This window comes from Parasteatoda tepidariorum, chromosome 10 (assembly GCF_043381705.1).
Source record: "Parasteatoda tepidariorum isolate YZ-2023 chromosome 10, CAS_Ptep_4.0, whole genome shotgun sequence".
Classification (NCBI taxonomy): Eukaryota; Metazoa; Arthropoda; class Arachnida; order Araneae; family Theridiidae; genus Parasteatoda; species Parasteatoda tepidariorum.
In genome coordinates, this window is record NC_092213.1 from 51121627 (window position 1) to 51131580 (window position 9954).

The 9954-nt window shown below is 31.2% G+C and overlaps 1 protein-coding gene across 1 annotated transcript in view; it reads right to left on the reverse strand.

The window, feature by feature from the left end:
• LOC107445474 (uncharacterized) overlaps positions 1 to 9954 on the reverse strand; it is a 152677-nt gene that overhangs the window by 122985 nt on the left and 19738 nt on the right. Inside the window, exons 7-9 of the mRNA XM_071187171.1 lie at positions 7874 to 8134; positions 5840 to 6034; positions 3933 to 4170 (exon numbers count right to left, since the gene is read on the reverse strand). Of these exons, the coding sequence (XP_071043272.1) occupies positions 3933 to 4170; positions 5840 to 6034; positions 7874 to 8134 (694 nt within the window). The remainder of the gene's footprint in view (positions 1 to 3932; positions 4171 to 5839; positions 6035 to 7873; positions 8135 to 9954) is intronic.

Below are 9954 nucleotides of genomic sequence, written 5' to 3' on the forward strand. Positions count from 1 at the left end.
TATACAGGTGCGTGTGTATTTGTAATACACTAAATGTTCTTCGTGTTTACAGAAAATACTTACTTAAAAAAAACAATGAGGAATGAAAAGCCAATATGAGGGTTAGAGAGCAGTCCCTTGTGAAGTGATATGTATTTAAGTCAGGCAGAGGCTTAACCCCATTGATTTTTGAGAAGCTCCTTCAGTATTTATAAAGTTTAAACTGAATTGCAACAGTGCATATAAAAAAGGTCGAAAATTATACATTTTTCTGTTTTTACTCGATGTCATTTAAAACAATTTTTTCCAAACACTAAGCCGATTAACAGGCAACACAGCTTGCGTAACTCTGTTTAAATCACTTTTTGATTCCCAAGTAGACTGATAACGATTTTATAAGGTCCCCATTTAAAAAACATCTTAAAACAATTCTTCTGAAAATAAACGTTGCATTTAAAATTTATTAGTTTACAGCACATATAGTTCAATTTTAAAATCAACGTAGATAAGTAACTATACTGTTACAATTCAAATTTGTAAAGAAAAAAAAATTTAAGTAAGTTTAATATTTAAAAAATTTCTTATTTAATTTATATACATCTAAATTTTAACGCATACAAGCTTTAAAAAATACAATTCCTTATGAATGCAATATTTCAATGATTGCTATACTTAAAATCATACAATATGAAAAGCCATGAGCTGTTTAAATGTAGGCAATTTTTATAGTAGTTTAGTAATAGACAAATATCCATGAACAAATAATATGCATAGGTCTGAGGTGTTTTTTAAAGTTAAAACCTCGGTGATATTGAAATTTATTATTATTACAACACGCAATTCTAACTGTAAAAGTTCATCAAAATAATAATGATGTAATTTAAACTTAATTAGGTTTAATAAGATTTGTGTGACTGAAAATTCCACACCATAAAAATTTGAAAGAAAATTTTTCTTCCTTTCTGGGATTCTAAAATACACTATTTATGCTGCTTCCTGAACTAAAACAGTTTTTTTTATTTCCCATCACTAAATACTCCACAATATAAAATTATTTTTTTCTGTACAAAGTCATGAAAAAGTTCTGAATCCTTTATATTTAATTTATATCTACAATCTCATGCATAATAATTTAATGAAAGCGTTTGATATTACTATTCAGAATAAGAAAGCATATGATTAAGTATTAATAACCCAACAAGATTTGCATCGAATTTAGCCAACTCTTCAAATGATTTCGTTGATACAATTGCCTTAAAATTAGTCTTTATATATTCCAATATTTCTTCTTTTAAGGATTCATCTACGCAAATGTTTAAATTTAAATAAGAATGAAATTTTTTATACATTTATTTGATATTTATTTATTGATTATTCATTTATAAATTATTTAAAAATATGTTTTTCATTATTTAAAACTTCATACCTCATCAACTTCAAATGCAATTTTTCTTTCAATCCAAGGCTTCTGAGAAAAATTATTTATGTTGCTTCATTTACTAAAATTATTTTTAATTTCCCACAATTAAATATACTTTATCAACTTCAAAGTTTATGGCTTCGATATAGAATAATAAAAAAAAGTTCTAGATATTGACTTAAATCTTCAACTTCATACACTATCATTTTAACAAAGCGTTACGCATCAATAACACAACAAGGTTTGCATCGTATTTGGCCAACTCTTCAAATGATTTTGTAGCCACAATTTCCTTAACATTGATCATTATATATTCCAATATATTTTCTTTAAAAGATTCATCGCCGTGATTAGTAGCCAAGATCAACAACTGGCATGCATTGTTTACTTGAAGATAACGCAGCAAATCTTTCGCACAAGCATTCCGAAGGGACAGCACTTCATATTTATCAGCGACATAGTAAAGGTCGCAAGCATCGTCAAAAGCATGATTTTCTATTGTGCCGGTATACAGAAATGTGAGGAATTCTTTCATTATAGGAGCACGTATGTCCTTAACATTAATTTCATTTCGGACAGCTTCGCTAGTGTCGTGATCGAACATCTTTTCGAAGACTGGTGATCTTGCTCTTAGAATCACTTTGTGTGCTTTCATGCTGACACCATCCACGTGTATTGTAATGTCAGTACCTATGGCTTGTTCTAGAAGCTTTTTGAAATTTAACGACATTTCTTGCAAGCACTCTGTAGGAACATTGTCACTATTGCTACTTTTTGTCACTATTTCTTTATCAGTGTTCTGATTCAACACTGTTTCTTTAGAAGTGTTCTGATCCGGCACTATTTCTTTAGAGGTGTTCTTATTCAACACTATTTCTTTAGCAGTGTTCTGATTCAACGCTATTTCTTTAGCAGTGTTCTGATTCAACACTATTTCTTTAGAAGTGTTCTGATCTGGCACTATTTCTTTAGCAGTGTTCTGATTCAACACTATTTCTTTAGAAGTGTTCTGATCTGGCTCTATTTCTTTAGAAGTGTTCTGATCCGGCACTATTTCTTTAGAAGTGTTCTGATCTGGCACTATTTCTTTATCAGCACATTGATCCTTTGCTCGTTCATTGCTAATCTCCGGAACAGGCATGCTCATAATTCCTTTGTCAAATATTGAATCTGGCACTATTTTCTTATCAGTATTCGGAAAAACTAGATAACACATAATAGTTATGGGAAAGCTAATGGGAAAATAGCTTCCAAATTCCAGAAGTAATTCGTAACTAAACTCTTCGTTAAAACTCAAAGAAGACATGTGACCATAAAGAGATTCTTTATTTGCATCGAATACCATAGCAGTGTAACAAACATTTAGTTCTGCACACTTTCGACAACTTAACCACAGACCAACCTTATTTGTGTTTGATACATTATATCTGAAACAACACTTGCTTTCCCCTACTGCAAGAAAGTCATCACTGTACAAAAATAATCCAGATCCGTATTTAAATTTATCAGCTTTTAGCTCAGTTAGAATCATTATTTGAGAAACGTTTGTAAAACGAACAATTTTTTGCAGTTGGAGAGGCATAATAAATCAGCTTTGTACCAAGAGAGAAAGATATTTTGCCCAGAATTGAATACATCTGTTCTAAACTGATAAATATTATCTTATTTTTGATCAATTTTGACGATGATTGTTCGTATCACTTAAATATCATAATTTCATAGTGAAAGCGGCTTTCTGGATGTTGATAAAGTTGATTAATAAAGATAACGAATAAACTCCTTGTGTCCAGAATCAGTTTCACATTACACTACCATCATATGAAATAGCTTAGTTTATTTATTATTAAATGAACTTTCCTCATTTTGAACCCATATTTTACTCGGAACTCAATTATTACAAAACAGTGGTGATTCAAAAAATTTAAAATATTTTATCGAATTTCACTCATTTTAATTTAAGTTATTATCACTTTTTTATTATTATTAATTTAATATTTTGATTTAATATCAGTTTTTTTGTAAGTTTTATTGCAAAAGGCTTTTTTTTTTAATAAACCTTCAGAAATATATTGCTCTCTAGAAATATAGCACGCTAATTTTGCGTTAATAACGTTGGCATTTTCAGTACAAAAAAAATTGGAATTGTTATTTAAAACGGAAGATAGGGAGAATTCTTTATTGTTAATTACTTTTAATCAAATCGATAGACACTTGGTAGAAAAATAGTGCTATCAGACCTGTTAGATTGTGAAGTTAAAATTTTTTGATAACAATTAATGACGTTTTCAACATTTTAATTACTTCCATCGTAATAGTATTTACTAAACTGAGAAAAAAGTATTTTTAGATCTAATGCACAATATAATTCAGTACTAAAGGAGAAAATATAGCAAAGGGTATTTTATTTATTTATTTTACGGTCTAGTAGTTTTAAATTACGTCAAATTGGTTTGGACAGGCAAAATGTTTATAATTTATAGTAATTTTCAATATCTTCAGGCACAAATATCAAGATAAAAAATCAGAATTATACCTATAGTATCAAACCTGTCCTCGTAATATTCAGATGTCCATTCAAACGTAACGTTTATCCCAGTTTCTACTGTACCCATTAGAGTTGCAACTTCATCAATTTTCGTACAGTTCACAGCAGGTCCTTCAAGTTTCAGTCCACTCAAAAGGCTTATAACTCGAACAAAAGTTTCTTTTTCATTTTTCAAATCATCAGAATAATCACTCGTCAGCTTTGCTCTCACTTTATATATACCGGGCTAAAAAAGTATAAGATAAAAAGGTTTTAGAATATTTCCTCTTTAACTATTACTTTATTGTATGTTTGTTTTTAAAAAAATGCATTAAAAATGTTTTGATAATTTTATAATATACCGATTGTTCCAAAAAATTACTGACGTGTTGAAAATTTTGAAGGAAATAGGTGTTTTACGCCTTGTTTAGGAAGCCAGAGGATTTATTCGCACTTACATTCAGAATCAATATCAAAATTTGACATCAGATGGCGCTGAAAACTAAATGAACTTGCAAAGCAATATTTTCGAAACAGCCTGTTTCCAGCATTACTTGGTGCAGTCCTAGAGCAAAATTAACAGACTTTTGTGCAAATATTTCGTGTGTAACGGTCTGAAGAGCAGAAGGCAACATTATAGTATAGTTTTTTGAGTTGTCTGTTGACATATCTTGCTACTAATCTGTAACTAATTTTTAAAGTTTGATGATTAAAAGTCAGGTTTCTTAAGCAGAATGAAACAAGCCGTACGTTTCTGCTTTCTGTCCATACTTACATAAAATATTATTATAGAAGCTCAAATATTATAGCCAAATATACTACTTATAGTCTCTGAAATATTATAGCCAAATATACTACTTATAATCACTCAAATAATAATAATAATAGCCAAATATAATACTTATAGCAGCTCAAATATTATATCCAAATAAACTACTTATAGCAGCTCAAATATTATAGCCAAATGTACTACTAAATGTACTATAACAGCTCATTTCATATTCTTAGGCCAGAAATTTGAACGTATTCCAAAATGTTGAAGAGTTCAAATTTTTTTTTCTAAGCTAATTAATTTATGTAGTTTTCCGCATAAATTTAGTTGCTCGATTTTAAATGTAGCATAATCTAATTTTAGGAATTATTGTTTTAGAAGATTTTTAGGAGAAAAAAAATTCTTCTTAACACTTGGTTAACTATTATTAGTAGTTTGGAAGAAAATGAGACTTCGATAGGTTTAGCATGGATATCTTTTCAATATTTATAAAGATTTGTGTCATGACAATTTCGAATTTAATTTTTCGTTTAAAAGGGAGAAGTAGCAATTGCTTTATTTTGTAGTTCAATATTAATTTTCAAGGAGCTATGAAATACGCGATTAAATATTATGAAAATGAATAGTTTAAAAAACTAACCTTTCCTTTCTTGATTTTAGAATTTTTTTCCAAGATTTAATAAAAAGAAATAAAAAATTCAGCAAAATTTGAAAATAAAAGTATATTTGTTTAGAATCAATCAAGAAGATTAATCCTTTACACTCGAAGGGTTACAACGGTTAAAAAAAAGAGCGTAACTAACCACAAACCCTAAGAGCTTAAAAGACAAAAATCATTGTCCACATGTGTATCACACAATACCATATTACTAAATGTAATGGTCACTACATTTTAATAGAGTTGTAGGTAATTTATAAGTGACAGTGATGTCTGTGTGACACCTTTCGAGTGCAAAGGTTTAAAAGTTTGGCTTAAAAAAGAAATGTAGTTTAAAAATAGTTTTGTAAGAGGTCATTTCTAAATATAACAAAACAACTAACATACTTAGTAATAATTCCTATAAGCCAAATAAACTATTTCCAATTGCTTTGTAAAAGTGTTAGATAAAGCGTAATATATAATATAAGTGAAAGAAAATCTTACTTCGGTAAAATTGTGGTGAAATGAAATATTGGTTGGAATTAAGAGAATTGTTCTGATGTGGTGTCGGATATTCAGTGCTTCTCCTTTCTCATTCGTGTCCACCAAATTAAACAAAATATCTTCCTCTTTAGCATTTCCAAACATCAATTTGGTAGGTTTTTCCATCTTCAACGCTATTATATCGCCTGGCTCAATCTGTAAATAGCATTACTTATCATATAATGTGCAGAAGAAATATTGATATTTCATTTATATAGGGTGTCTGGTAAATGATGTATAATTAAGATTAAGAATTGCATAGAAACCAATGTATGGAAATATCATCATAAGCCGCTAGGGGCTCTTTCTTATCATGAAGTGCTTCTATGTGTGTCGTTAAACAGGCGCTTTTATATATCTAAATTATCTTTATTTTTATGGTAATTTTGTGTTTTCTAAAAGCTATTGCCCAAAATTCTATTTAAATTCATTCAGTAATAGATTTTATACTGTAATTTAATAATTTGGCTACTAATTTGACATTTTGGCGGAATTGTTAAACTACTGTAAAAAAGCAATTTATGCATTTCTTTGAACGCAATTTTAGACGATAATTATTAGAAAAACAAAAAATTGGGATTCATAAAGATACCTGTTCACAGGTACATGTAGAAGCAATCCATTATAGGAAAAAGCTCCTAGCGGCGTACAGTGACTTTTCCTGTCTTGGGTCCTATGCAATTTTATACCTGATTGTGTGGTTGAAGAAAGATAGAACTTACCAAAAAGTTTGTTGCAGCATTTACGAGACACTATTTTACAATCCAGCAGCTTTTAACGACTGGCTCTCTTTTTACTTTTGGAGATTTTACTCGTGGTTATAGTTGGTAGCAATTATAAAGCAAGCTTTTATTTCTCTTATAATTTATCATCTACACTAAAAAACTCATTTAAATTTTTTTTTCTTCATTTTTATTTTAGAAAATACCGAACAGGAAGGGGACGAATCGTTAAATGCCGCTGGATTGGAAAATCGCTTACGGGACAACCTGTATTTTGCATTAATTTAATTTCTCTGTTTCAGTGAATACGATTCGGCTTGAGAGAAAATTGATAGGTCTTACGTAATTATAAGATGATTACGGTTCAAGAGTTACATATTCTCAATAAAACTTAAAAAATCACAACTATAATGGATAAAAGTACACTTAAAATAAAAGAAACAAAAAAGAAGGAAAGGGAAAAAAAAGAAAAAAACTAATGCTTCACGTGGAAAGGGCAATAACACATTGTTCTATCTGCTTCTAAATTAAGCGAAGTGGAAAATGTAATTTTCTAGCGAAAAACTTATTATACTGAACTTAATATACCGAAACAAATGTAAAGTATGTCTAAAATAGTTAGTGACTGAATAGCTATTTTTACAGGTGATAGAACATCTATCTTTACCTCATCAAGTTTAACATTTTACCAATTTTTTCAAAAACATTTTTTGTATGAAAGTCCTGAAGTAAAAAAAGTTTTGAAAAGCTTTTTTTTGTTGTTGTTGAAAGTATATTTAATAGCTCGTTGAGAGCTAATATACAAAAATTAGTAATCACCACTCTTAAAATTAATTCTTATAAATTCTGCAAAAAATAAATAATATTATTAAAATTAAAAATCATAAATTATTAATAAAGTAAATAGTATCAAAAAACATAAAAGAAAACGAACTCTGATGAATCATTATTGGTGTCGATCAAATCAATAGAGAAAAAAACGATGTTGCATTGGTTGATTTCGAAACTGAATGATCGCAGTATAATTATAATTTCATTTTATTTTACCTACATATTGATTTGTTACTTTTTAACATTTTTTTAATCATAAATGTAATTTTTTTTTGCTATAAAAATATTTCGAAATGCGCATCAAATTGTAAAGCTTCCATGCAGATATTTTACTTCTGATAAATACGCACCAACTCAATATTGAATAAAGATTTTTTTAATAAAAAAAATACTGTATTTTTATGGATTGATAAGCAGAAAAATGAAATAGACAAATCCTTACTTCAACATAATCCACCTCTTTCAGAGGAAAATAGTTGTAACCTGGTGTATCTATTTCAACTTCAATATTCGATTTTGGAGTGTAATTATCTTTCAGTTCAAGAGTACAAAAAGATTGTTCGTCGATAGTAGCACATGTTTGAGACATGGAGCAAAATGACTCTTTCTCTACATTGCAGAGGCATTCTCTTTTGGGTGGACAAGATTCTTGGCACGTTGCAGAACAAAATTTTTCATCCCCGTCGCATTTAGGTTGTAATATCTAAAAATGACGGGAGGGGAGATCATTTCAGATTATTTATTTGTTTACAAGGCAAGATAAAAATAATAGAAGAGATTGCACAAATTAGAAAAAGAAAATACAAAGATATACCCAGGGTTGCGACTGAATTCGAACCTGCTACTTTTACGCTTCAGTGAATGTGGCAGAAATGCAGCTATCGGCCAAGTAGTTGTTGTTGTTAATTTACGTCGCACTAGAACTGCACAATGGGCTATTGGCGACGATCTGGGAAGCATCCCGCAGGATGATCCGAAGACATGCCATCACAATTTTGATCCTTTGCGGAGGGGATGGCACCCCCTCTTCGGTAGCCCGACGATCTGCGTGTGAAGTCGAGCAATTTACGGTAGCACAGTTTAACGAGGACCAACACCGCACGCCCTCGGTCCCTACGCAGACTGATCCAAGTGGTCACCCACCCGCACACTGACAGCAGCCAGTGATGCATGACTTCGGTGATCTGCTGGAAACCGTGTCTTAACGATCAGTCCACTGCTGGACATCGGCCAAGTAGACCCCACTATTGTTGGTAATCTTGTTTCACTTATAATTACATGTGCAAATGCAGTTGTTGAATTACATTTACGTTGCACTAGAGCTGCACAATGGGCTATTGGCGACGGTCTGAGAAACATCCCTGAGGATGATCCGAAGACATGCCATCACAATTTTGATCCTTTGCAGAGAGGATGGCACCCTCGCTTCGACCTGCACGCGAAGTCGAGCACTTTACGGTAGCACAGTTTAACGAGGACCAACACCGCACACCCTCGGTCCCTACGCAGACTGATCCAAGTGGTCACCCACCCTCACACTGACCGCAGCCAGCGCTGCTTGACTTCGGTGATCTGCTGGGAACCGTGTCTTAACCATCAGTCCACTGCGGAACCATATGCAAATGCAGGCGTGTATGTTCATTACAATAAACAACTTGTAAGCCCTTGTCAAATTGAAGAACGGATATATACGATGTAGAGAAGGGTGTCCAGAAGTTTATCTATGGTTACGATGGGATTCAAACCTGCTACCGAGTTCTTAGCAGAATAGCAAGACCACTAGACCAGAGAGATTTTTTATTTAGTTTGTGGTTTCAAATAGATATGCCGGCGTATGTGCTCAATACAAAGGTGGCTTATAAGCTATTGTAAAATTGAAGATCGGATAGCATAAATTAAAGGAAAAAAGGATGATACATCTAGGTTTACAGGGGGATTCGAACTTTCTAACACCACGCAAGAAAGCGTTTGGCAGATTGGTGAGACCGCTTGGCTAGCGAAATTACCAGAGGAACCTTGGTAATTTGATAAATGTGAATAAGTAAATTGCGTTTTGCATTCAATTGGGATTCGAACCCGCTACCTCCGAACTATTGAGTTTTTAGGATGTCAGTTTCGTCATTCGGCCATAATTACACTTAATTGCGTTCTAGTTTCAATCGGACAATAACGAAAATGCTAAATTAGTGAAGTTTGCTTAATTTTAACTAAAAATTTTGCTTTAAAATTTGTATAATTTATTGTCATTAATTCATTGCTTTTGGTTCATAATAATATGAACTGAACTGATCTGCGCCCCCAAAAAACCAGCAGTTAAATTTCTATACTTATATTTCAAATTCACTGCTTTATTTTTTTCAATTTAATACTCTAAGAAAAGAAATCCCTAGCAGAGATTGAGTAAGGGGAAAAGCTAAAACAAATTTTTTTTAATTTTGTTGCCATATATATATATATATATATATATAGATATATAAATATATAATCAAATAGACACTCAATGAATCTTATTATTATCTGACT